The 27997-nt window shown below is 38.0% G+C and overlaps 1 protein-coding gene across 1 annotated transcript; it reads left to right on the forward strand.

Annotated features, from left to right (window-relative positions):
* LOC109846806 lies at nt 500–3935 on the forward strand. The gene is made up of 7 exons (XM_020416052.1): nt 500–1059; nt 1255–1534; nt 1627–1980; nt 2287–2562; nt 2658–2750; nt 3733–3820; nt 3900–3935. The coding sequence occupies exons 1-7, from the start codon at nt 622–624 to the stop codon at nt 3922–3924; spliced, it is 1554 nt and encodes a 517-aa protein (XP_020271641.1). The 5' UTR covers nt 500–621; the 3' UTR covers nt 3925–3935.

The following is a 27997-nucleotide window of genomic DNA, read 5'->3' on the forward strand; positions in this document are numbered from 1 at the left end:
AAGTACGGTGTCTGTTAGCTGTTGAGGTTACTGTTAACATGCAAGGTCTATGCTTTTATTGCTGATGTTGTTGTTTAGTTGTTGAGGTTAGGCTTTGGTTGTTAAGGTTAGGTTTTGGTTGATAAGGTTGTGGGGTTGTTGTTAATGTTGTTGGTTACTGCCTTTATTGTTAAGGTTGTTGTTTAGTTGTTGAGGTTAGGCTTTGGTTGTTAAGGTTAGGTTTTTGTTGTTAATGTTATGGGGTTGCTGTTAAGGTTGTTGATTTACCCGCAAAGTTTACAGCATAGTTGTTATGTTTACTGATTATACTCAAAAATGCTCTCGTCTTGTGTTTTTGTTTTGTAGAAAAAGGGCAAAGCCAGCTATTACGTTGCGGCCCACCGCCAGCTTCGGTGCCTATCACGACTTCATGCAGAATTTGGTGACGCGTATGGGGCCAAGGAATTTTGCGGCCTACGAAGATAGTGTATTCAGACACTACGTCCAATTTGCCCACCTGGCGTCGATCTTCCCACCTTTGAGCACATTTTGAGTCAGTGGGACAAGAAGAGCAAAAAATTCGTCTTCACCGATAGGAATGATGGAGAAGAGATCCCATGCTCATTCAACCTTGAGTGGGTAATGGAGCATACATGGTTCTCCAATGAGGGGCTTCATGTTGACCACAATCGGGACAGGAAAAATAGGATTTGGTCCAGGTTCTTTGACAAACCCGAGGCGGGGGGTTCCAGCAGTATAGCTCCCCCCAAAGGAGGCCCCACCAGACGCAATGTGGAGGACCTGCTCTTGAAGCTGGTACTATCTTCTGATCGCCGAGATGTGAAGGACTTTGTCCTGCTACAGATCCTCTATCAGCTGAGCATGATTTGGTGTCCAAGCAGTGTTTCCGGCGTTCCTAGGCATTTATTCAAGTACGTCGACAGCATCGAACAGGTCAACAACACTGCTTGGGGGACCTATATATTCAGTGAGACATCTGACGCGATAGAGAGGGCACTGAAGGGTCCTGAGCCAGGGAAGACGACATTATATCTGCAAGGGTGTACCCCTCTAGTTTGTGTAAGTAATCATGTTTTTTTGGAATTTGTGAAGGTTAGGGTTTAGTTGTTAATGTTACGGTTTGGTTGTTAATATTACGGTTTGGTTGTTAATATTACGGTTTGGTTGTTAATGTTACGTTTTTATTGTTAGGGTTACTTTATTAATTGTTACGGATGAAGGTGTTTGTTAAGTTTTTATTTCTCTAATGTGCAGTTGTGGTATTATGAACTCACCGGCATCAAGAAGCCAGCACTTGGTTGTACGGTGAGGCCTCCCCTGACAAATTGGGTGAGACTTGGGCACGTTGCTGGTTCTTTGAGATTGGCCACTATTGTTGCGAAAGCAAGCAAAGCTACGATAAAGCTTCCACAGCAACATGGACAACTTCAAAGAATTGAGGGAGGTTTTGGGGGGAAGGAGCAGGGGATAGAGAAAGAGAAGAGGAGAGAGAGAGAGAAGAGGAGGATTAAGGGTCCGGCTGCAGTAGACGCCGGCAAATGATGACGACATCCCAATTGATGCACTTGTAAGAACTTAGCAATCGTTGATTTTATTTGTTTTTGAATTAATTAATCATTTTAATAGTACTCTACCTGTCCGTTGCATATGTGATGCCACAGGATATTGATGAAGATGCCGAGCAGGCAAATGATGCAGTTGAGCAAATGGATTGGCCTCAGCAAGTTATCTACTGGAAGAGCATCGCGGCAATGAACGAATCATTACGTCGCGAGAACGAGAATAAATTTAAGGGTATGATTGCTGCAGACCGTGTAAAGATAAGTGCTCTTTCTGTGAAGGTGGCTAAGCTGTCTGCTCAAAATAGAAGACTGAGAGAGGAACTAAGCGAAGCACGATCCGGAACCCTCTCTGTATACAAGGATAAGAGCCCTACAGGATTGGTGTCCAGCCCATTGATGGAGCTGCAAACTTGTACAGGTTAGATGTGGCTTGCAATTACGTTTGCGTGTTATGGTTAAAAATTGATTGATAAGTATATGGATTTATTGTTAAGGTTAAGAATGTATTGTTAACTTTACGGATCTAATATTAAGGTTAGGGATTTATTGTTAAGGTTAAGAGTATTGTTAACTTTACGTATCTAATGTTAAGGTCAGTGATTTATTGCCAAGGTTGGAGATTGATTGTTAAGTATCTTGGTTAGTTTTAAGGTTATGTAACTGATGCTATGTTTTTTTTGACAATGAAGTACCTAAGCTCATTTGTGTTTATTTTTTGAATCAGACACTCCAGGCACAGTGGGTGGCATTGATGTACAGTACGAGGGGGATGTCAATAAATCATTATTATTTGATGAAGCTAATAAGGAGAGCGAGGCCCCTCCAACAAGGAGGGCTTCTCCACAACCATTGTTTTCTGATATCCACAATGAGAGTGAAGATGCTCCGTCAGGAGAATTACCTCCACCAGAGGCATCTGTTGTTGACAAGGCCCTTGAGGCAGAAATAAACGAGGGAGAGAAGGTGTCCCCGCCAGCGAAGGAGCTACTAACTTGTACAGGTTAGCTTGCTTTTGTACTATATATTAGAGATTGGTTGTTATGTCTACGTATTGGTTGTTAAGCTTTTTATTGTTTATACTCTGAATATTATCAGAAACAGGCACTCAACGCGAGGGCACTGGAAGGGAAATAACGCCGGCGGTTGAAGTCCCTTCTGCAGGTGATGGGGAGACGCAAACTTGTATAGGTTAGCAACTTTTTCACCATATGTTTAGGCATCAGTTGTTAGGTTTACTATGAAATTGTTAAGTTTAGATAGAAGGGGCTATGTTTTCTTAATATTTATACTTCGAATGGGTTGTTTGGAATCAGACACTCTGCGGGAGGACACTGGGATGGAAATAAAGCAATCAGAGAATGCCCCTCCACCAGCAATAGAGACATCAACAGATGACGACGATGCTCCTATTGTGTTTTCAAGGGCTTTGAATAAGAGAAAGAGGGGTGCAACGGGGGCACGCGGGAAGGTGGCCGCTGCTGCACTCCTTAAACGGAAGAGATGCAAAGCCCTTGAAAACACAATAATAGAAGTGGGTGGGGAGGAGGAAGCGCAGGTGCAGGAAAACAATGCAGAGTTGGCTCCTGCTCGGCTACAAAGTGACCCCCACTCTATCTGGGAAAAACACATGAGTTCCCCTATGAGTTCAGAAGAAGAAATGTACAGAGATAAGCTGAACGAGGGGATTCCCTTTCCAGATGGCTTCATCATCAAGTTTTTGGGCGACAAGGACACATTTGTACATAACTATAAGGTGTCAGCAGACGTTGCCGCGCTACTGACGGAAGAGGAGCAAAAAGCTCTTAACCATTTTTGCATTTGTAGATGTAACAAGTAAGTATTTACCTCACATCTCAAGTATTTACGTTTGTTGTTTAGTTTGCGGGTTTGTTGTTATGGTTACGGGTTTTTTTGTTATGGTTATTGATTTGTTGTTTAGGTTAAGGGTTTTTTTGTTATAGTTATTGATTTGTTGTGCAGGTTATGTGGTAGTTGTTAAGGATACGTATTTGATGTTAAGGTTACGTGTTTGTTGTTATGGTTACGGGTTTTTTGTTATGGTTATTGATTTGTTGTTTAGGTTAAGGGTTTTTCGTTATAGTTTTTGATTTGTTCTTGCTGCTAATTGTTAGTTGCTAACTATTATTTTTGTTTTTTTCCCTGTTTGCAGTTTTATTAAAGTGTACGAGGGATCAGCAGGGTCTATTACCCGGCTTGAGATCCTCAATATATTACGCGGTGGGCGACTGGATGATTCAGTAAGATTTTCGATTGGTATTTATTCATTAGCATATTTAACAATACTATTATTAATTACTTGTTGCCAACTTATGATAGCTTGTTGATACGCTGCTTGATTTAGTTCGTGAAAATTAGAGAGCGCCGTCCAGTATAAAATTCGGGGTGGTCCCTGTTTGGTTTAGTGTAAGTTTATGTCTGGCGTGGCGTACTCCTAACTATCAGCACATAATCTATGTTAAAAGGAACCTGATCGGGTTACTTCTTTATTGCAGGACCAAATACATGTGCCGAAACCAGATTACCAAGAGCTGCATGATATCTACATCAAACGCTTGGTCGATGAAGGGTGTACTAACCTCTTAGTTCCCATTGTCCAGGGCGATCATTGGCATCTTCTGGAGTTTGATGTCGAAAATGATATTGCCAGGCATTACGACTCCTTGAAGGAGAGATCTGGACATTAGGACCCTGTGCTCAATATCGTCAAAGCCTTCAACTACATTAAAGCTGGCTTCAATGAGAACCAATTGCGTAGCGTATTCGACCCAATCAAAGTTCCATGTGAGGAGTAAAACGGATCGTAAGTTTGCCGGAACCCTTGTTGGAATTCATTGTTGGAAACTGGTTGTTAAGGTTACGAATTTGATTCATTGTTGGAAACTGGTTGTTAAGGTTACGAATTTGTTGTTATGTTTTGATTGAAAGCAACAATGGTCTCAATGCTTCCTTGTTTTTGTGTGCAGGTATGACTGTGGGATCTATGTCTACCAGTTCGTACAAGCGATTACCGAAGGTAGAGATGTTGACTGTGGGATCTATGTCTACCAGTTCGTACAAGCGATTACCGAAGGTAGAGATGTCCTGCACGTCACCCCCGAAGAGCATAACACATGAGTGGTTCGTGTGAAGCTAGCAGCGTACTTACTGATTGAAGGCAGTAAGAGGAAAAAAGAGGTGGGAAAACTTGATGATGATGACGTTGAGATGTAGATTTTTTGTAAATGATATATTACAATTCTTTGGTGTTAATAACAATATACATGTAAATATTATAAGGTAAATATAAACAATATATAAGTAACTATTATAAGGTTGATATCAAGGGATAACATTAACAACAAACCCATGAGTTCAACAACAAAACCGTAACCTCAACAACAAACAGCAAAGCTTAACAACATCGCAAGAATCTGCTAACTTGTGCTTCAAATGCAACCAAACTAAATTCGAAAAGATTTCTGTGAATGATATATTATAATTCTTTGTTGTTAATAGCAATATACAAGTAACTATTATAAGGTTGATATCAAGGGATAACATTAACAACAACAAACCCATGAGTTTAACAACAAAACCGTAACCTCAACAACAAACAGCAAAGCTTAACAACATCGCAAGATTCTGCTAACTTGTGCTTCAAATGCAACCAAACTAAATTCGAAAAGATTTCTGTGAATGATATATTACAATTCTTTGTTGTTAATAGCAATATACAAGTAACTATTATAAGGTTGATATCAAGGGATAACATTAATAATAACAAACCTATGAGTTCAACAACAAAACCGTAACCTCAACAACAAACAACAAAGCTTAACAACATCGCAAGATTCTGCCTGTGAATGATATATTACAATTCTTTGTTGTTAATAGCAATATACAAGTAACTATTATAAGGTTGATATTAAGGGATAACATTAACAACAACAAACCCATGAGTTCAACAAAAAAACCGTAACCTCAACAACAAACAGCAAAACTTAACATCATCGCAAGATTCTGCTAACTTGTGCTTCAAATGCAACCAAACTAAATTCGAAAAGATTTCTGTGAATGATATATTACAATTCTTTGTTGTTAATAGCAATATACAAGTAACTATTATAAGGTTGATATCAAGGGATAACATTAACAACAACAAACCCATGAGTTCAACAACAAAACCGTAACCTCAATAACAAACAGCAAAGCTTAACAACATCGCAAGATTCTGCTAACTTGTACTTCAAATGCAACCAAACTAAATTCGAAAAGATTTCTGTGAATAATATATAACAATTCTTTGTTGTTAATAGCAATATACAAGTAACTATTATAAGGTTGATATCAAGGGATAACATTAACAATAACAAACCCATGAGTTCAACAACAAAACCATAACCTCAACAACAAATAGCAAAGCTTAACAACATCGCAAGATTCTGCTAACTTGTGCTTGAAATGCAACCAAACTAAATTCGAAAAGATTTCTGCATTTGCCCGCCAATAGTTTACGATATGCTAGATCCCCAAGGGATAACATTAACAACAAACCCATGAGTTCAATAACAAAACCATAAACTCATCAACAAACACAAAAGCTTAACAACACACTATATTAGCAGAAACATATTAATAGGTAGTTAATAGAGCGTATCATCATCAAGTTCAGCAAAATATTTATAGATTTACAATTAATGATAACCTAGGGGCCGACTGCTCCTCCCCCGCTCCCCTTGCTTGAAGCGCGATCGTGGTAGGAACCCCTATCACGAGGAAGGGTAGATGGCCCAACACCTTGGGCCCGGAGAAATCGTTGCCAGAGCTCTTTCTCCACCGTCATTTGCCTGCCGTTCCAAGACACTTCAATCAATTCCGGGTCGACGCGGGAAGGCTGCGGTTGCTGGCTTTGAGGTTGGTCAACGGACATGTCGATGGGACCTTGCTCATTGTTTGTCTGCTGCTCACGGTCTCCACCCACAAGCTGAGTGACGACGAAACCTTCCATCAGACAACGGTCCATGGGAGAGGTGTAACGAAACCTAATCCTCTTAGGGATATCCGAATATTCCCTAATCTCTAGCAGCACCCTACAGTCTCTGAAGTTTGTCTTCGTGGTGACGTCAGCGGAGCAGTACACGCATTGGCCGATGCCCTCGAACAGTGATTGGAGGAACTCCCACTCCCAGAGGTGGTAGGGGAGATTGAAGAGGCGGACCCACCTAAACATGGGGTACGGCAATGCTCTTAGCCTGAGGTCCTCCCACCAAAGCCTGAATCTGCCTACGAAGGACCCAAGATTTATAGGACTGAGCTCGACGGCTTGATCTAGTAGCTCATCAGAGGGGAATTTAACCATGAACCTATTTATAGAGAGCTCGACGGCTTGATCTAGTAGCTCATCAGAGGGGAATTTAACCATGAACCTATTTATAGATACCCGTTTGATCTCATAGGTCCAATCCCAGACGTCAAAGCGATACCCTAGCATCTCTCTGAGCTCGTCCAAAGATGGCAGACCCACCTCAATAGTGAGGAGAGCGAATGTAGAAAGCTCCTGAATGTTGCGGGCGACGTTATCTGGAACGGGGAGAAATCGTGGGTCCCTGTTTGCTACAAGACTATGAGGGCAATCCCGGGAGATATGCCCCGAGCCATGGCAATGTATACACGCGCTATCATCGTGAGACATGATCATTCTGGTTTCAAAATGAAGGTCGTGTAGTTGTTAATGGGGCTGGGATGAGGAGAAAATGGCGGTGATGGGAAGATTGATGGCTTCGTCGAAAGGTATTGTCATGGATACAGGGGAAGGGATGAGGGTTAATTAAAGCATGGTGGCTGGGAATAACGGGGAGACAGATGATAATACTGGCTGTCTTGGAAACATAATCTATTATGGAAGCATTTAATACAAATAGAAACCCTCTAACTGCTTTCTTGATCAACTTGGCAACTAAAAGGCAAAGTTGACAAGAGAGCACTAACATTAGCTAACAATCCATAAGCTTGACAACGGAGCGCTAACATTAGTAACCTATCCATAACCTTGACAACCAATACATAATCTTGATAACCAGACCATTATCTTAACAAAAAAAAAAAAAACATAAGCTCAATAATACAACCTTGTATAATACCACGTCCTTCTTTACAGCCATGCTACAACCTTAACAACCAAAAAATAAGCCTAACAACAGACAAATAACCACGTCCTTCTTTACAGCCATGCTACAACCTTAACAACCAAAAAATAAGCCTAACAACAGACAAATAAGCCTAACAACAGAGCTTAACGTTACAACAGGGAGCTAACGTTAGCTATCATTCCATAGTTTTGACAACAGATAGCTAACCTTAACAACCAATACATAAGCTTGATAATTAACAACTTACCTTAACAACAGGGTGCTAACCCTATTGTTAAGGAATCCATAAGCTTGACAACCAATCCACGATCTTAACAACAAAACCATAAGCTTATCAATTCACCCCGTGATCTTCTCAACCAATAAGCTATACAGTAGAGCTAAACGTTACAACAAGGAGCTAATGCTAGCTATGATTCCACAAGTTCAACAACAGATAGCTAACCTTAGCAACCAATACATAAAGATTGACAACAGAGCGCTAACTTTAACAACCAATCAATAAGCCTGATAATAGGTCGTCTACCTTAGCAACCAATCAATAAGCCTGACAACAGGTCGTCAACTTTAACAACCAATCAATAAGCCTGACAATGTATCCTGACACGTCCTTTACAAGCTTGCTTACACCCCTACCAAAAAAACAACCCCGTAAACTCAACAAATAAGCTTGAATACACGATGACTACAGCATGTATTACCATTGTCTCTACTATATGTCCCATAACCGTGGGTGAATATAACTGGCTCCCTTCAATGAACATGTTCAATAACAAGATAGTTAAGATTGATAGGTGCGTGGAATACCATCAATTCAGCTGCATCAATGTGTGAATCACCTAGGAAGGCATGCGAATGCTGGTGGAGATAGTCTTCTGGCTTACGTTTACACTGTATAGCTATACAGTGTTAACGTAAGCCAGAGGACTATCTCCACCAGCATTCGCATGCCTTCCTAGGTGATTCACACATTGATGTACCTGAATTGATTGTATTCCACGCACCTATCAATCTTAACTATTTTTTTATTGTACAAGCTCATTGAAAAGAGCCACATGCATTCACCCACAGCTAATGGAACTAAGAGCAAACCTGTTCCAGGGGATAACGTCTTCATCAGCGTGAGGGATACCCAAGATCTTCATCATTGTGCGCAAACCTCGTCGCCATGGCCTTCATCGGCGTGAGGACTAGCATTGATCTTCTGGTTTTAATGGCGAAAGGAGAACTTGAAGGTTTTGGGGAGAGGGAAGCTTTTTTCCAGATTAAATATAGAGGGTCAACAGAGAATAAATGAGAGGGGAGATCGAGGAAAGATTGTGCCGAAAGGATGTCTGCGCTATCCTGTAGCTGAACAGGCGAATGGATGGTGGTGTTGCCGCGTGGAATGTGGGGATAGGTAGGTGTTTAGGTTATATTAACTCTCCTCCTTGGGAACTAGGAGGAACATTGAATGCAGTAGCAGAGAATATACGCCGGTGATCGTGACAACCAAACGCTGCTGAATAACAGTAAGGGACCTCTCCACAAGAGGGCGCTAACCTTAGCCACCATTCCATAAGTTTAACAACAGAGAGCTAACTTTAACAACCAGTCCATAAGATTGACAACATGACTCTAACCTTAGAAACCAACCCATAAGCTTGACAACAGGGCTCTAACCTTAGCAACCAGTCCATAAGCTTGACAACCAGCACATAATCTTTAATAACAGTCCAAACGCTGCTGAATAACAGTAAGGGACCTCTCCACAAGAGGGCGCTAACCTTAGCCACCATTCCATAACTGCTGAATAACAGTAAGGGACCTCTCCACAAGAGGGCGCTAACCTTAGCCACCATTCCATAAGTTTAATAATAGAGAGCTAACTTTAACAACCAGTCCATAAGATTGACAACAGGACTCTAACCTTAGCAACCAACCCATAAGCTTGACAACAGGGATCTAACCTTAGCAACCAGTACATAAGCTTGACAACCAGCACATAATCTTTAATAACAAAATCATAATATGAACAATTCAACCCCGTGATCTTCTTAACCCATAAGCCTAACAACAGAGCTAAGCGTTACAACAAGGTGCTAACCTTAGCCACCATTACATAAGCTTAACAACAGAGAGCTGACTTTAACAACCAATACATAACCTTAACAACAGAGCGCTAACCTTATCAACAGGGCGCTAAATTTAACAACCAATCCATAACCTTAACATTTGTAAGGATATACTTGACAATAAATCCATGTGCATGATAATAAAACGCTAAACTATATAGGCCCGTTCGAGTATAAGATTTCTTGGATTCTGACTGTATGATAGCATCAACCATTTGAATGCTAATAACCTTATCTATTCCCCATTTTCAATTCTCTAAGTTCCATAACCTGTGCTTGAATATAAATGGCTTCCAACAAAGAGCTTTCCAGCAGCCTGTTAAGTTAACGGAAAGCTCTTTGGAGAAGGCCATTGCTATTCAAGCCCATCCGATAGAACTTCAAGATAATGACAATGGGGAATATATAAAGGTAATAATATTCAAAAAGGTTGATGCTATCATATGGTCAGAACGCAGAAATATTGAAAAAGTCTTCATAAGCGTGAGGGCTAGCCGTGATCTTCTGGTTTATGAGATTGGAGAGGGGAGAGCTTAGGATGATCGAGAAAATAGTGAGGACAAATAGAATGGCGGTGATGGGAAGATAAAGAAGATGTAAAGGTGAGGAGAAATGTTATATAGTTCGGTTCTGTATTGGAACAATCCGAGGGATGGTGATATTACTCTATTGCCTTGGGAACTATGAAATGCATTGAATGCAGTTAAATCAAAAATATCTCATTACCCTTGACAGCCAATTGCAAGTGAATAATAGTAACCTTAACAACAAACAAATAAAACTGACAACCAAGTTATAACCTTAACAACCAAGCCAAAACTTCAACATTAAAGTGATAAAATTGAAAACCAAAGAATAACCTTAACAGCCAATCCATAAAACTTAACAATTTTAACGATATACTTGACAAATTTATTTAACGATCGGTGATACTGACAACAAAGAGCAGGTGGATAGCAGGTGTATACAATAAACTTTACATTCAATCAATAAACATAACAATCAATCAAAAACTTGAACATTAAAGTGATAAATTTTACAATCAAAACAATAACCTTAACAACCAAATCAAAACTTTAACATTAAAGTGATAAACTTGACAACCAAGTAATAACCTTAACTACCAAGTCAAAACGTCAACATTAAAGTGATAAACTTGACAACCAAGTAATAACCTTAACAACCAAGCTATGACCTTCTCACTTGTAGTGATATACAGGAAAACAAATCCATATACATGACAATAAAACGCTAAACTATATAGGCTCGTTACAGCTTGCACGATTGTGACCCTCCATGTTGCATCGAGAGCACTTAACCGGTCGGGTGTTCAGCGACCTGTTGTTTATTCGTCTAGTGCATGGTCTGCCACGTCTTTTTTTGGTGAGAGGAGGCTTCAACACTCGCTCTTCTGGCGGTACAAAGCGCTTCTCGTAATCTGGGATGGGATAGATGATCGGTGCATAGCTTGCTCTGAATGCGTAAACAGTCATGTACCAATCATAATATTGATAAATTTCTCGTCCCATCCATGAAATTGCAGCGCACACATGTTTGCAGGGAATGCGGGTGATGTCCCAGGACCTGCAAGAACAAGTCCGATTCTTCAAATCTACGCGGTAAGTTTTATTGGACTCGACCTCCATAATATCTTCCGTCGAATGTTTAATCGCCAAGCAGCTACCATGTTGAATGTTATCACTCAGCACCAACTCCGCTTCCGGGCATAAGTATCCAGACCATTTCTAACCCAATAGCCTCCTTTCATGCATGCGCTCCATTATTTGCTTCCGTATGGTCTCAACCAAAGGTAAGATTCGCAACAATCGTGCCTTTCTTATCCAGCTGTTGAAGGACTCAGCAACGTTTGAAGTAACATGGCCATACCTTAACAACAAAGCACTAACAATAACAATAATTCCTTAAACTAAACATTAAAGGCCTAACCTTAACAACAAATATCCTAAACTTAACAGCAAAACCCTAGCAGAATAACTCTAACCATAACAATAAAAATCTAACCTTAACAGAAAACTATAGGATAACTCTAACCTAAACAACTATAACAGTGCTGTAACAAAATAACGTCGGGACTAAGCTATCTTACCATATACCCGGAAAATACCGCAGATTGTAACAGCTCGCCCAACGTAGTCACGATATTTGCCTTGTGCCCAAAATCCTTCATCTTTTTTTTTTGAAATTCTCGACTAGATGCAGAACACACCTTGAATGGAATGCATCTGGAAAAAATTCCTCGACTGTTGCCTTGATACCCTTGTCGGCATCTGAAATCATTACCAGTCGATGTGGAGGTTGGTAAGGACTTTCCCTATCATACAGTAACGTCCATAATCCTTGTAAGAACCATTTCCAGTTAACCTCATTCTCTTGGTCGCATACGCAATAAGCTAGGGGAAATATTCCCTGGTTGCCGTCATACCCAGTAGCGCTAAGTAGTATGCCTCTGTAACGATCTTTAATAAATGTTCCATCCAAAAACAATAGAGGCCTACACCCAGCAATGAACCCTTCAATACAGGCATTATAACTAATGAACAGTCGCCTGAACCTCCCGTCATCAGCATCAATAACAACACGACTCCCTGGATTAGTTGCATGCACCATGGATTCATACATGCATGAATATAACAACAAAGCAGTACATTTAGCGAAGGATTCATAACCATAACAAATAATCTTCAAACTTCACGACCAACACGTATACTTAACGACGAACCAATAACTTTAACAACTAATACGTATAGTTAGCAACCAACACATACACTTAGCGACGAACCAATAACTTTAACAACTAATACGTATAGTTAGCAACGAAAAGGTAAGCAGTAGATTTAGCAACGTATTCATAACCATAACAACCGATCTTCAAACTTCACAACCAACCTGTATACTTAACGTCGAATCGCCAACTTTAACAACTACTACGTATAGTTAGCAACCAAAAGGTAAGAGTGATTTCAGAAGAATAAAAAAGATAAGGACCATCTCAGTGAATCGTAAGCCTCATCATCATCACCGAACAGGTCCTGTTGAGCTGTCTCCTTGCTCCACCACGCTTTACTGTAGTTAATCTTGATGCCAAAATTAGAGAGCATGTCGTTCTTGATATCGACCGCACGAAGATCTGGCCTAACCTTCAAAACAGCTTGTATTTGGCTAGCAATGAACTTCCTTGATGTCCTTAAGTTGCCAGCATTTGCTCCATGTTGACCGCAGGTGTGGGTAGACTCGAAATTCTTTATGGACATGGTAGACGAATTTCTGAGCGGGGAAGCAAACAACATCCAAGGGCAACCATGTGTGTGTTTGAATCGGCAATAGACTCTTATGCGTCTTTGTTCATTGTGGTAAAAATCATACTCGAACCATTTAGCAATTGAATAGTATTAAAGTGCTAATCTAACTTCAGCAGCACTATTAAATTTCTGACCAACTTCACGTATGGAGGTGTGCCACTCAGTTGGGATCTTTGTTTAGTGATTAAGCATGTCTTCCAGCAGCATGATCGAGTCGCCGGTGGGGTTGTCATTAGGAATACGCTCATCATTACAGGTTTGGGTGAACGGGGTATCTGCGCATCGCGAATTTTCTGTCAGTATTGTCCTGAAGTAGAAATCAAAATACATAGCCTTAGCAACGAACTGATAACCTTAACAATAAACTCATAAACGTAACAGCCAACACATATCCTTAACAACTAACCCTTATACTTAAGGGCAGACTCGTGACCTTAACAACAAACGCATATACTTAACATCAAACACCTTAACTTAGCAACCAACTAGTATACGTAACAGCCAACAAATAACTTTAACAACCAGTGCTTAACATAACCTTGATAACCAACATATTACCAAAGCAACCAATGCATGAGGTTAACAACTAATGGCAAAACCTATCAGTGAACTCAAAAGGAAATCTGGAGTGTAATTCCTACACAGTTTCCGGCGTAGTCTGCGTGTTCTGCGAAGTTGAGGATTCCGCAGCGGAGGCGGCATACAAATTCGCGTCTGTAAATCCATTACGCCGACAATACTCGAACATCAAATTTAAGTCATCGTCATTGTCAATTGAAATGCTGAATTTCTTTTCCCTTTCGCATATGAACTTCAGTGAAAGAGATTGCATTGGTATTTTAAGCCTTTCCGCCACTCGATATCTCAAGATGATTATTTCTGTATTCTCTTTGATAACGACGAATACACTGTCACCACCTTTGTTGCTTTTTGCCTTCGTTACCACGCATAGAAGAGATCCATCCGCCATTTTATTACAGGGAGTGGTTGAAGAATCAAAGAGGTTTTTATTGAGGAGAATTAAGTGGAAGGAACAACTTAGCTTGAAGGGGAATATAGCTGGTGATAATATCTGATGATAATTTTGGAGGGAAATGGGAATTTTCCCCCAAAAAAAGTCATTCATATCACCATTTAATGCCTACAGTCGAAACGATGGGTTTTCGTCGTGAGAGGGCGACGAACACAGGCTGCGAAGGGGATTTTGGGGATTTCGAGCGGGGTTTAAACGGAGTTAGGCCTGGGGATTCGTTTTGGGGGCTGGAAGAAAATCGGGGGCAGTTTTGGGGGTAAAAGGCACGTTGAAAAAGTCTTGGGGGGGCAGAGCACGTTTTGAGTTGTTTTGGGGGCTGGAAGCAATTTTCCCTAGAGGATAAAGAGAGTAGCCCTTTACCTAATAAAACACATAGGGGGGTTTCATGGAACATCTTTAAATAGAGGTATCATGTCTAATTTGAACTAACTTTTTCAAATGCCCTTAGAAATCTATTAGCCCAAACAAGATATCCAAATAAAAACATCCACGCCCATACCTACAAACTATTCATACCAAAAGGATTATATCCATTGATAAGTTGTGAAGAGTTTAACCATAGATAATCTCTTAGTCACTCCATCAAATAAGTGAAAAATTCATTAAACTGTGAAACGTGACCCTGCCATAATGTGATGTGTTTCCAATGCCAATAAAAAGTGACACATCCAATGCCATTTAACATTTAGAAAGCTACCAAATAAAATGCGTTCCAAGCAGAAATATCACAAGTACCCCCACGTCCGGAGCGGTCGCAAGGAAAACTATAAATGCCCTTCGTTGAAACATCTCACTAAACATAATGTTATCTCCAAACTCTAATATATGCACACTCTCTCTCTCTCTCTCTCTAGAGTTTGTGTTAGGAATTGTAAATCAAGATTTTCAAGTAGAAAACTGTGAAAGTCTATGTTAATTGTGGGTTTGGTTAAAAAAAAAACATGACGTGAAATTTAATGTGCAATTAAAAAAAGAGATTGTAAGATTAGATATGCTTTGACTCATAATTAAGATCGGGTTAATCATTTTAAGTCAATGCGGTTAAATTAACACAACCCATCTCCATTATTAGGCCTTCTAAGTGATCACTGGGCTCTATCACAGAGTGAGGTGGTTAATGTTTAATTTCCCCGCATTAATAAGAATTTAATAAGATACGAGCAAAATATTCGGCCCGGTTTATTTTTTTAATTAGTTTTTTATTAAAAAATGAAATTTTAAGAGTAATTAAAAATAGATTTTAATATGCAAAATTTTGATAAAAAATTTATCATATTATTAATCACTTTTAATTATATAATTTACAAATACAAATATTATAAAAATTAAATATGATAAAAATAAATTCTTTATTATTAAATCACTAACGATTATAAATTTTTTGGAATTTATCAACAAATTTTTTTTGGAATTTATCGCATCAAAATAAATGAATACATCCCACCAAGTTTGGCACCTACTCATCTATATCACTATCATTTGCAACTCTTTCCAAAATAACTTATCAAAAATTTACAACTAAGAAATAAAAATTATAAATTAATGAGTAATTTGACTAATTTCTACTCTTTATCTCTATCTCCTATTGTCAACTCATCAAGTCTATCCTCAATACTAGCCATTCGATTGATGCCTTGAGTTCTCTTTTTGGACCTCCACATTTCTTGTAGGTACATTACCACCTGCACGGTAAATGGATCTAGCGATGTTCTGTGGTCGTCGATCAAACATCTTGATGTGCTAAAAGCGCATTCTGAAGCTCTTGTAGAAACCTGCACTATTAGTAAGTCACAAGCCATGATGAAAAGTATAGGATATGAAATTGTTCCATATAATCTCCACCATTGCAAAATATCAAAATCATTATTTTGAGCATTAACTAGAGATGCTGATAAATATTGTTCAATTTCAGAAACTTTCCTTGATGATGATCCAGATTTAGATCCATGGCTATCAGTTAGCCTCGTATCATTAATTGCCTATCAAAACTCTTTCCTTTCCCCCAGTTTGAACTTGTAGAAGCAGAAGCTGTATGTTGATATGTATTTACACCATATCTACTTGCATACTCCTCATATAATTATTGAAAGTAATATTTAATAGTGTTTTGATGAGTAAGAGCAGTAACAGTCTGACCATCATCGGTGTCTATTATCATGTTTTTATACAAATAGTTTAATAAAATTTAAAGACCAACATCCTTTAAACATGGATCAAGAAGAACCCCCAAACCTAAAATAATAGGAATAAGCCCTAAAATACTTATTAAATTCACTTTCCATTCGAGAAATTATATTTCTAAAATAATAATCCATACGATAAATAGTAATTTTTTTAAATATTTCCAAAATAATTATCTGTACGATAAATAGTAAAAAATTTGAATATTTAAAACTCGTAAAGTAGCTTGAATAATAGTTTGATAATAACAACCAAATAATAACATAGTAGCATCATAAAAAACTAGTAACATTTCTTTTACATTATATATAACTGTCAATTCTTCATCAGTTATTCCATACATACTATCAGAGCTAAAACTAGAAGCATAAAAAATAATAAAATCATTTATAATTTCTTTATAATCTATTGTTACATTTAACGTTGCATATATGTGGAATTTCACCTATGATCAACATCTTTTGGAATTAAGCCGGGTTTTAAATTTTTTTCTTTTATAGAATTGTTTTCATCTTTTAAGTCTTTGTTCGGAAGCATTATGAGCATAAGCTATAACCCTAAAATTTTCTATCATAGGTTTAATTTTATTAAATGTACTTTAAATAATTAAATTAAAAATATGACACATACATCTAGTATAAAAAAATATCACCATGACATGGTAATAGCAAAAATGATTTGATATGATCTACATCTATATTATTATTACTTGTATTATCTAATTGTTGATGTTAATAATCACATAGGTCAAAGAGAAGGTAGTATGGACTGGGTTGAGATGGGGGGGGGCTCACTTCTCCGAATATCCGGTTGAGAGTTGGGTTGTTCGTCCCTGCACGTGTAACAATTCGTAAGAGGATGGGGACTAGTTCTCTCGTTGTTTCTCCGACGATCAAGTTAGCTATATACTTGAGTGGGAAAATGAGAACTATGCTAGTTTTGAAGCGCACTGGAATGGAGAAAAATGTGAGAAATTACTTACCTTTGTATTTGGAATAGGTTTCCTTTTTATAGCCATGCAAGATGGGTAGTCTAGTCTTTTTGGCCGATCCTGAGCTGGCGGCTGAGTCAGCGTCGACTTAATAGGTGTCGGGCGTAGAGCAGTCACGGGATAGATGCTGTCACTTCGGTATTAATGAGATGTGATATGAGACGCACGAAGCTGATGTGGTCTGATGTGTCATAACTAGTACCGGGGATGGAGAAATGATGGTGCCTGCCAAGCAATTAATATGATGTCGACAAGCTGTTAGCGGGGGGTTCGAGGTAAAAATTGTCTTTTGACTTGTAGCGAGGGGTGCCGAGATGTAATGTCTTTCAAGTCGACCCAGTGATAAACCGGCTAACTAACTGGTTGAGTGGCCTTATAGTGAGTCATCTTTGATGAGAGGATCGACAAGTATTATCATTCGAGTCAAACTAGTGAGATGTCGACTCGATGAGTCAGCTAAGTCGGGACTCTGGCTATCCTAAGTGCCAAGTTGACTGAATGGTGCATGACGGGGGATATTTGCCTGTTGTTAGCAAGGGGCCATAAGTTGACGACTGAAAACACTATAACACTAGTGAAAAAGAAAATATTTTTTTTAGAAATTTCTAATATTAAAGTTCTTCTATTATTAAATTTGTAATATTAGCACCAGTGTGTGAATCTTCAAATACAATAAATGAAATAACTATTTTTAAATATTTGCTAACTATCATCAATCTAGTATGTTATGATATGTAAATAACTAGTTTGTGCTCTAGATGTCCAAATATTAGAAGATAAAGAAAATTTATAGTTAAAATTTTAAAAATAAGAACTTATTTTTGTTTGTTCATCATGATAATATTTCAAAATATCACGTTGACAAGATTAACGAGAAGATTTTTTAAATGAGGGATAAAAAACTATCTCTAATCATATCCTCAAAGTCATTATCTTCTACTAATTTAAAAAGATTGTTTTTAAGAATATGTAGGCTGTTTAAAATTACTGTAGATAGCCGATCCTCATCAGTGTGAAGATAGAGAAGAAAGATGGTGGACTCCAGAATCTTCATAAGGATTACAAACTGACGATCCTTGCAGAACTTGAGAAAAAAAATTACAATTGACGATCTCTTTAAGGCTAAATGCGAAGATCCACATTCGCGTTTTTAATTCCAAACATGGAGGTCATACTCGCGTCCCAACAACAAAATATGGAGGTAATTCTTGCGTTTCAACAACAAAATGCGGAGGTCATTCTCGTGTTTCAACAACAAAACACGGAAGTCATTCCCGCATTCCAAGATCAAGAGGCAGAACTCACTACCGCTTTTTCAACTCAATACGCGAAACTCACCACCGTGTTCCAAGTTCAAGACGCGGAGCTCATTTCAGAACATAAATCTCGCGTTTGACTGGTTCAAACATGACCTGAACAGTTTTAAAACTGTTTTCCATGAAATGGGACCATTAAGCCCCCATTATGAAGAGATTTATGGGGGCGGTTATACCCCATAAGCCCCCTTTATAGAGCAATTCAAGGGGGTTTGACCGTTTCAAAACGTTTTTCCACTTAATAGGGGCAATTAATCCCTCATTAAGGAGCAATTTAAGGGGACTGTTACTCCCTTAAACCCCTATAAATAGCTGAGAAATAAGCTCAAAAAGAGGTTCAGATCTTAGCTTGGGATCTTTGGATCGAATCTTTGAGAGACTTCAGCAATCTAGGGCTTCAGATCTTCTGGCAGATCTAGAAAGAGAAGAGATCTTTTGGGCAGATCATCTTTGGAGATCGGAATCTTTGTCTTAGAGGCTACAGATCTTGGAGAGTTTGAAGCTATTCTTGGAGCCTTGCCTTGGCTTGTGAACCAATTTTCGGTTAAATCATAAAGGATTAATTTTCTTTCTCAAATCAACTCTTTCATTGGGTTTTAAACTCGTTAATAGTTCTTTAAATCATTAAGAGTTTTATAGTTGCTTTGCAAGTTCTCCTTAACGTTAAATCAAGAGGAATAGACTGTGTTCCATGAGTCGAAGTGATCAGATTGTCAACGAGATACATAAATCAAACTCCCAGGTTGAAGCCAAAATGCGAAGATCGTGGTTCAAAAGCCAAAATGTGAGGATCACCCCGCGGTTTAGAAGCCAAAATGCGAGGCTCACCTAGCGATTCAGAAGCCAAAATGCGAGGCTCACCCCACGTTTCAAGAGTTAAAGCATGTCGCTCACCCTTGCACAGGTCTTGCGTGGCAAAATCCCTCTAACCAAGATGCCTTCAAAGTGGATGTAGGGAACAACTCCTTTTCAACAAGGAATCAACAACTCCAAGATCAAAATCGAGATCCAAAGTATTTCGAAAATTCATTCCAGTCAACCATGAACTTTTAAAAACTTTTAAGGAGGCTCTGTAGGCTGTCTAAAAATTACTACAGGTAGTTGATCCTCCTCAGTGTGAAAATAGAAAAGAAAGATGGTGGGCTCCAAAATCTTCATAAGGATTACAAACTGATGGTCCTTGCAGAACTTGAAAAAGGAGATTACAATTGATGATTTCTTCAAGGCCAAACACCTTCGCGTTTTTAATTCCAAACGCGAAGGTCATACTCGCATCCCAACAACAAAACGCAGTGGTCATTCCCGCATTTCAACAACAAAACACGAAGGTCATTCCCACGCTCCAAGATTAAGACGTGAAGCTCACTACAGCATTTTTAGCACAATACGCAGAAGTCACCACCGCGTTACAGGTTCAAGATGCATAGCTCATTTCAGAACGCGAATCTCATGTTTGACGGGTTCAAACATGACCTGGATGGTTTCAAAACCATTTTCCACAAAATGAGGCCATTAAGCTCCTATTATGGAGAGAATTATGGGGACGGTTACACCTCATATGCTCCCTTTATGGAGCAATTTAAGGTGGTTTGACCATTTCAAAACGGTTTTCCACTTAATGGGGCAATTAAGCCCCCATTAAGGAGTAATTTAAGGGGACAATTACACCCTTTAAACCCCTATAAATAGCTGAGAAATCAGCTCAAAAAGGGGTTCAGATCTTGGCTTGGGATCTTTGGATTGAATCTTTGAGAGACTTCGACAATCTGAGGGTTTGAATCTTCTGGCAGATCTGGAAAGAGGAGAGATTTTTTGGGTAGATCATCTTTGGAGATCGAAATCTTTGTCTTAGATGCTTTGGATCTTGGAGAGTTTGAAGCTATTCTTGGAGCCTTGCCTTGGCTTGTGAACTGAGTTTCGGTTAAATCATAAATGATTACTTTCCTTTCTCAAATCAACTCTTTCATTAGGTTTTAAACTCGTTAAGAGTTCTTTAACTCGTTAAGAGCTTCAAACTTGCTTTGCAAGTTCTCCTTAATGTCAAATCAAGAGAAATAGACCGTGTTCTACTAGTCGAAGCGATCGGATCGTCAACGGGATACAAGAATCAAACTCCCATCAACACCAAAAAGAACCCAGGTTTAAACAAATGGAAGGATCTCCGTCGATTCCTTCTCTCATTTGTAAATCGGGAAACCGATAAGAGAAAATTGTAATTTCTTTTTCTAAGTCAGTTAGAGAGAGATTGTAAAGAGAGATTATATTCATTCTTTTCCTGAGTCAGTTAGAAAGATTAATACAAATTTACTTCTTGATTTTCTCACAATTTTCCCACAAACAGAATAATAAACCTGATGACGTATTTCCTTACTTTAATTGCGTCATAGTTCAAAGAATCGAGGCTATCTGAGGTTGATGATTGGGAGAGTAGAGACTAGCAGATGTCTCCTTGAGACGTTGCCGCTTAAGCTCTATTATGCTATTCTAAATGGCGTTTGAGGTGGTTGGTGCCGCTTTTATGATGAGCTTGGAAAATATGGCCACACAATGGATATTTAGCCTTCAAGGTAATAAGTTTACCGCGTTGATCATTGATCTCTTCTATCTTCTCAAAATAATTCCACGCATCGGAGCTCAGCCTTTTAGGAGCTTTAGATGTGGGATCATCGCTATCGGATTTAGGATCAACATCGGTAGGAGTAACCATAAGTGTAGTAGAAGTAGGAGTAGGACTCATTTTAATATAGGAAGTTGGAACTTGCCCTTCATAATCGGAGGAGGAAGTCATTTGATTGGAGAATTAGTGAGTGAAAGAGAGAATAAGAGAGTATTAGAGAGTATTAGAGAGAAGTATATGAGTCTTGAATGAGAAAAATAAATAAAATTCCCCTCTATTTACAGAGGCAGCCCCTAACCAAATGGCCAAAATACCATCAAAATTTGACCATTTTTTAGGATATTTTTATCAAAAGACCAAAAATAGCTGTTATAGGCTCTTTGGTCAAACCGGTCTGGGTCGGCTTCGGCCCGGTGCAATGGTCACAAATGTGACAGTTTGGATTGGGCCAAGTCCGAGCTGGTGATGCGGCATAAACATGTACCAAAAAAGTTGCAAGTGCACAACCGTGTCAAGTTATAGTATTTAAGATATCGATCCCACGAGGAAGGTATTTTGTAGGAGAAAATATAAAATTGGTTCTTATTTCGTGTGCGTGACAAATAGGAGTGATAAGTGAATGTGATTGTGAAGAGATTGAGAGAGTAAAAATGGTGTGTAAATAGATGCAAAGTGTAAGTGAGAGTGGATTTGAAAAAGAATGAGTATGATCAATAAGGTAAATCTAAACTAATAAGCAATAAAAGAGAAAAAGAAAGAAATGCAAACCTTCAAATAATTCTTCATCTTTATCATCATCTTCATCATCCAACAAAGAGAAGAAGAGAAAAATTTAAAGTGGTGAAAAAATTATTATTATTAATTGCAACTAAAGTTATAATTTTGGAAGGCCTTCTCAATTAAGAGTAGCCCTCCTCTCCAAAAGGAGTTACAAAAATTTTCACACCTCTAACCCCTCACTCTCTACCCCTATTTATAGTAAACATCAGTGAATGAGAGCCATTGGATTGAAATCTTATCCAAAAACAACAAATTTCAGCCTTAGATTCGTAACAAACTGCCCAGCGTATCGATGCAGGCATCGATACAGACATCGATGCAGGCATCGATGCCGCCATCGATGCAGGCATCGATGCCTACCCTTCTTCTTTTGCTGTCTGCAGCTTCTTCTTGTTGTTTGCTTTTGGGCTTTGGACATTGGGCTTTTCTTGGACTCTTGGGCTTGGGCTTTGATTTATCTCTTCATTAAATACTTGAAAGAATTCATTGGGCTTCATGGCTTCATTTCTTCATTAAATTGTGGGCTTTTTGTTGAGAGATGAGGGTTTTGAGATTTATTCTTCATTAACCTGTAATTAAACAATTATTAGTAGTATATTTATTCATATAAAATAGATAATGAGGGTATAAAATTGTAATAAAATATGATTATCAAATACCCCCACACCTAAACTTTTGCTAGTCTTCTAACAAAGAAAAGAAAATAAAAAGAAAATGCTAACTCACTTTCGCAGGAATCGCGGTTGTATTTAGCGCATACAACAAGCCTTTAAACCCCTAGGTTACCCTAGTGGACGAGTTGTAGTCTCGTGAGGGTTTGCAGTGAATATACCCACAAAATTCGGTCAACTTGCCAAATTAAAAAAGTCAGTAAATAACTAAATTCACTTGATAATTTTTAGATAATCTAATTGGAGCCAGTTATGACTCAAGAAAACATTTTTATATATAACTCTAAGGTATATTTTTAAGAAAATCTTCTCATTGTAGCAATACAAAACCAAGCCAAACTTAGAAATTTTATTTAAAAGTTTTGAAAAGAACATGCTTACTCTTTGTTTTAAATAATTTTCAAGTTGCTTAATTTAAAATATTTTTCAAGACCATATATACAACTATAAAACATTTATTAGTTATTTATTTTTTATTTTTTATTTTTGACCTTTTAACGAGTTTTGGGCCAATGGATCCCAACCCAATTGGGCTTAGGTCATTAAGTATGGAAATACTCCTTGGGCTTAATTACTCGGTCAGCTTAGGCTTTATAAGATAGAATCACCTAGAATTCAAGAGTATTATTTTTTTTGTGCCCATTTTTCGCACTCTTCTATTGCATTTTTTTTTTGTATATGTATTTGAAAAATATGTAAATCAAGACATTTTGAAAAATTATTTTCAACTTTAAGCTAAGCATGCAAAAATTTCATTATTTTAAATAAAAGTCCAAGTTAAGGCTTAAGTACAGTATACTACTTTGAAAATCATTTCTTAAGAAATTTATTTAGAGTTATCATAAAAGATGAACGTATGTAAATAACCAACTAGGGATTAGAAAATTTCAAATATATTAAATAAATCAATTATTACATAACTCTATCAATTTGGCAAGTGACGATATTTTTATAAATTTTTTTTTTAGGAAAAGAAAAAAAATGACAAAAATGCACTAAAATTGTAAAATAAAGAGAAAAACATAACTAATTCCCACCCCCACACCTAAATTTTGTATTGTCCTCAATGCAAACTCTATGATGCATAAAGTAAAGCAGATAAGAAGTGAAGCACTTACATTTGGTTCGCTGATAAAAATCTGCAATTACCTTTGGTCTGAGGAGGAGGAAATCAAACATTTATTCTTTTCTTGTTTTTTTTTCCTCTTTTTTTTCTCTTTTTTTTTCTTTTTTTTCTTTTTTTCTTCTTTTTCTTCTTTTTTTCTTTTTTTTCTTTTTTTTAACAACTGAACAAGAAACTCTCAAATAAGAGAAGAATAAATTCTTTTTATTATTCTGAAATAAACAAAATAAATAATGTAGAATGAAATATTCAACATGAAGAGTTCATGTTCTACATTAAATCCTACCTTATTGCTGAAAATTCTCCCACAGATTTTAAACAATTTCAACATGATATACTCAATAATGTACTAAAATTCTAAGTATTCTGGGGTGTTCAATGATTTTTGCAACAAGGTAAGGTATGTATTATTGGTGTCATGCATTTTGTATTTCTTAATGAACTTAGACTCTTGTACTGTGAAGTTTTGTTTTCTAACAACCAATTCTTCTGTGAAGTTCTGAAAATTTGGTTGTTGATTATTCTCCAAGAATCTAAGTTCATCAAGAAAGAGTTCTTCAAAATTTAATTCAAAGCAGCAAATGTTTAACACAGTTTTATTATTCTCAAGGACCTGATCTGCTTCTTCTAAAAATTCTAACTCTTCAACAAAAATTTCCTCAAAACTCAAATCAGACTCTTCTTCTTCTTCTTCTGATTTTTCCTGAATGTAGTTTATTTCTAGAGGCTGATTATTTGGTTGGTCCCCTGGATTAAAAATGTTGAGATCAGCAGTCAAATTCCCAAAGGAAAGTTTTATTTGACCAGTTCTACAGTTAATGAGAGCATTAGAAATGGCTAAGAACGGTCGTCCTAAGATGACAGGTGTCTGTCCTTTGGGATTGGAAATAGGCTGTGTTTCCAAGACTACAAAATCTACTGGAAAAATAAAATCTCCAACCTTAATCAGAACATCCTCTAACTCACCCATAGGGACCTTAACAGATCTATCAGCCAACTATAAGGTGCATCTGGTTGGGTTCAGTACACCTAGACCCAATTGCTGATAGACTGAATATGGAAGCAAATTGACACTGGCCCCTAAGTCTAAAAGCGCCTTATCAATGTGAGTATTACCAATGATACATGAAATGATGGGGGAACCTGGATCTTTACGTTTTAAAGGTATGGGATTTGACAGCATTTCACTGATATTGGCGGTTAAAAAGACTTTCTTTAGAATATTTATTCTCCTCTTCTTAGTGCATAATTCTTTTAAAATTTTAGCATAAGATGGAATTTGTTCAATTGCATCTAAGAGAGGAATATTGACCTTAACCTGCTTGAATGTTTCTAGGATCTTCTCTTCCTGAGGAGAGTGTTTCCTAGACCTGAGTCTATATGGGAAGGGTGCAACCGGTCTAAACCTATCAAAAGCAGGCTCAGGTTCGGGGTCAGGTTCTTGGTCATCTGAGGGGAGTGATTGTTGAATAGATTCATCAGAAGGAGAAGGAGAATGAATTTGTACAGGATCAAGAGTTTGACTTGGAGGAGTTCTCACTTGATTATCGACCTGTCTACCTGACCGAAGTGAATGGATTGCATTCACTTGAGCTTCATAGGATGAACTGCATCCTGTGTTATTAGGGTTAACCACGGGTTGACTTGGAAATTTTCCTTTCTCTCTTTCACTCACGGCACTAGCTAGTTGACCAAGTTGGGATTCTAATCTAGCTATAGCTTGAGTGTTGGAGTTGAGCATTTGTCCGGTTGATTGCATGAAGGAATTCAGCGTGCTAGACGTTTGAGTCAACATATTCGTGGTTTGAGTAGAGGCCTTAATTATGGTTTCTAAACCCCTTTCCAAGACATTGAGACGTTTATCCTGATATGGATTGTGAGGAGTTTGAATTACAGCTTGATGAGGAGGAGACTGATTTTGATACGGCAGATTGGGTTGTTGAAATTGTGAATGAGAATTGAATGGAACTGTGTTTCCCCTAGGAAAATGTTGGGTCGAAGCGGGAGTGAAATTTTGAGTTCCGGGAGAATTTCCTAGATTCCATGCAAAGTTGGGATGATTTCTCCAACCTGGATTGTAGGTTGGAGAAAATGGATCATTTCTAGGGTGCTGGAATGCAGCGTTCATCTGTTCTAATGAATGATTGTTTCCTAAGAGAGGGCATTCCTCTGAAACGTGGGTAGGAGACTGACAATTATGACATCCTGGGAAAGAAACATGATTGAGTTGAGCTGGAGCTCGTTCCTTAATTTCTAAGGCTTCTAACCTCCGCAGAATTGTCGCCATCTTCGCTTCAGAAGCAATGTTTGACTCCAAGGAAAGACCACTAGACTTAGAATGGGGAACTGATGAAACCCTGTCATCGCACTGTTCCCATTGCATTGTTTTTTCAGAAAAACTTTCCAAAAACTCCCAAGCTTCATCAGCATTTTTCCTCATAAAATCCCCATGGCACATTGATTCTAAGGAAGTTTTTGCAGAATAATCTAATCCCTCATAAATTATTTGGCACAATCGCCATTTCTCTAAACCGTGATGAGGACATTGGATGAGAAGATTTTTAAATCGGTCAAAATACTTCCAAAAAGGTTCTCCCGGGATAATTTTAAAGTTTTGAATGCTGTTCCTAAGCTTTACCGTTTTATGAATAGGAAAAAATTTCTTAAGAAAAACGGTGACAAATTCATCCCAAGTTGAGATGGAATTTGTTGGTAAGCTGTACAGCCATTTTTTAGCTTTATCCTTAAGAGCAAATGGAATAAATCTAAGCTTAACCGCATCTTCATTTAATTCTCTCATTTTAATCATAATACACACTTCCTCAAATTCCGAAATAAAAATATATGCGTCTTCTGTTTCATTACCAAGGAATTTGGGAAGCATGTTTATGTATTGCGGTCTAAGCTCAAAACTTATTCCATTTGTTTCGGGGAGCCTAATGCATGAGGGGATTGCATTCCTAATGGGATAGCACATATCATGAAGAACGGGTGGATTAGGATGCTCCATTTCTATAATTGGTTCAAAGCGAATTAATCGATGTGTATTATCCCTAATCCACTGTTGCATACACCAAAATATTTTTTTTTCTTAAAGAAAAGAAAGAAAATTAGTTTTTTTATGAGAAGATAAAGAAAAAGAAAAATCCAAACTAAAACAAATCAAAGCAATCACTTTCCAATCACTTTAATTCTAGGGTTTAGCCTAACTCAACTAGTTCAGCTCCTAACCAAAAACTCCTACAGTGAAAAGATCAAAGTTTTACCCAGGTAGTTAGCTAGGTAAGGATAGTACTAGAGGGTGATCAAAGATCAATTAAGTACCTCTTTCCTTGCGGAGCGCTTTACGCAACCCCTAAACCTTGCCTTAGACACCAACTATTCTGAGAAAACTTAAATCGTTCACTTAAGGATTTCTTGTTCCTTATTGAGCTCGAATCCTTAGGGGCCAACGTCTAATGAGTTTTATTAGGCTTAGGTTTGTGAAGTAAGGAATTAGTGATTTTTGGGCTAAGGAAAGGGTGTTTGGTTCAAAAGTCGGTGTTGTTGAGGAATTCATTATAACTTTGTTTGATTACAATAAATTCGAAAGAATAATCTTTTTATAAGACTTTTTCTACACAACAAAGCGAAAATTACAACTTTTGAGAAACAAACACAAAAATCGTCTATCGATCTTTGTTTTCGTGGGACTTTGCCTGTGCCGGGAACGCTTTGGTTCGTGGACCGCCGAATCACAGATCGTGAAGCTAACTTCGTTATCGAAGTAGAAATTGAAACGATATCTTATCGAAGTAAGATAGTCGTTCTTCTTAAAATCAAGTCAAAGCTTAATTTCAAGGCGTTGTATGAAAACTCAAATATGCTCTCTCTGCTCTGGAATGCTCGTAGATATGCTCGATCCTCGTCAGAAGTGACCCTAGGGGGGTATTTATAGCCTCAGGGGTCTGCAACTAAAAAAACTCAACAAATGACGACATTAGTACGGCGAGACAGTGTTTACTGTCTCGCTGGGCGAGACAGTGTTTGCTGTCTCGACCCGCGAGACAGTAAATACTGTCTCGCAAACAGTAACCGCAGGCAGTTTTTGTTTTAACTGCCTTCCCATGTTTCAAACTCCGTTATTTTGGCAGTTATTCA

The sequence above is a fragment of the Asparagus officinalis genome, chromosome 7 (genome assembly GCF_001876935.1).
Source record: "Asparagus officinalis chromosome 7, Aspof.V1, whole genome shotgun sequence".
In the NCBI taxonomy this organism is placed as follows: domain Eukaryota; kingdom Viridiplantae; phylum Streptophyta; class Magnoliopsida; order Asparagales; family Asparagaceae; genus Asparagus; species Asparagus officinalis.

What these genes read in the sequence shown, in the direction of transcription:
- LOC109846806 (XM_020416052.1), top strand. Translation starts at nt 622, where the DNA reads ATGGAGCATACATGGTTCTCCAATGAGGGGCTTCATGTTGACCACAAT. An exon ending in TCCGGCTGCAGTAGACGCCG is followed by an intron (nt 1,535 to 1,626) that starts GCAAATGATGAC and finishes TCATTTTAATAG; the next exon opens with TACTCTACCTGTCCGTTGCA. An exon ending in GGAGACGCAAACTTGTATAG is followed by an intron (nt 2,751 to 3,732) that starts GTTAGCAACTTT and finishes CCCTGTTTGCAG; the next exon opens with TTTTATTAAAGTGTACGAGG.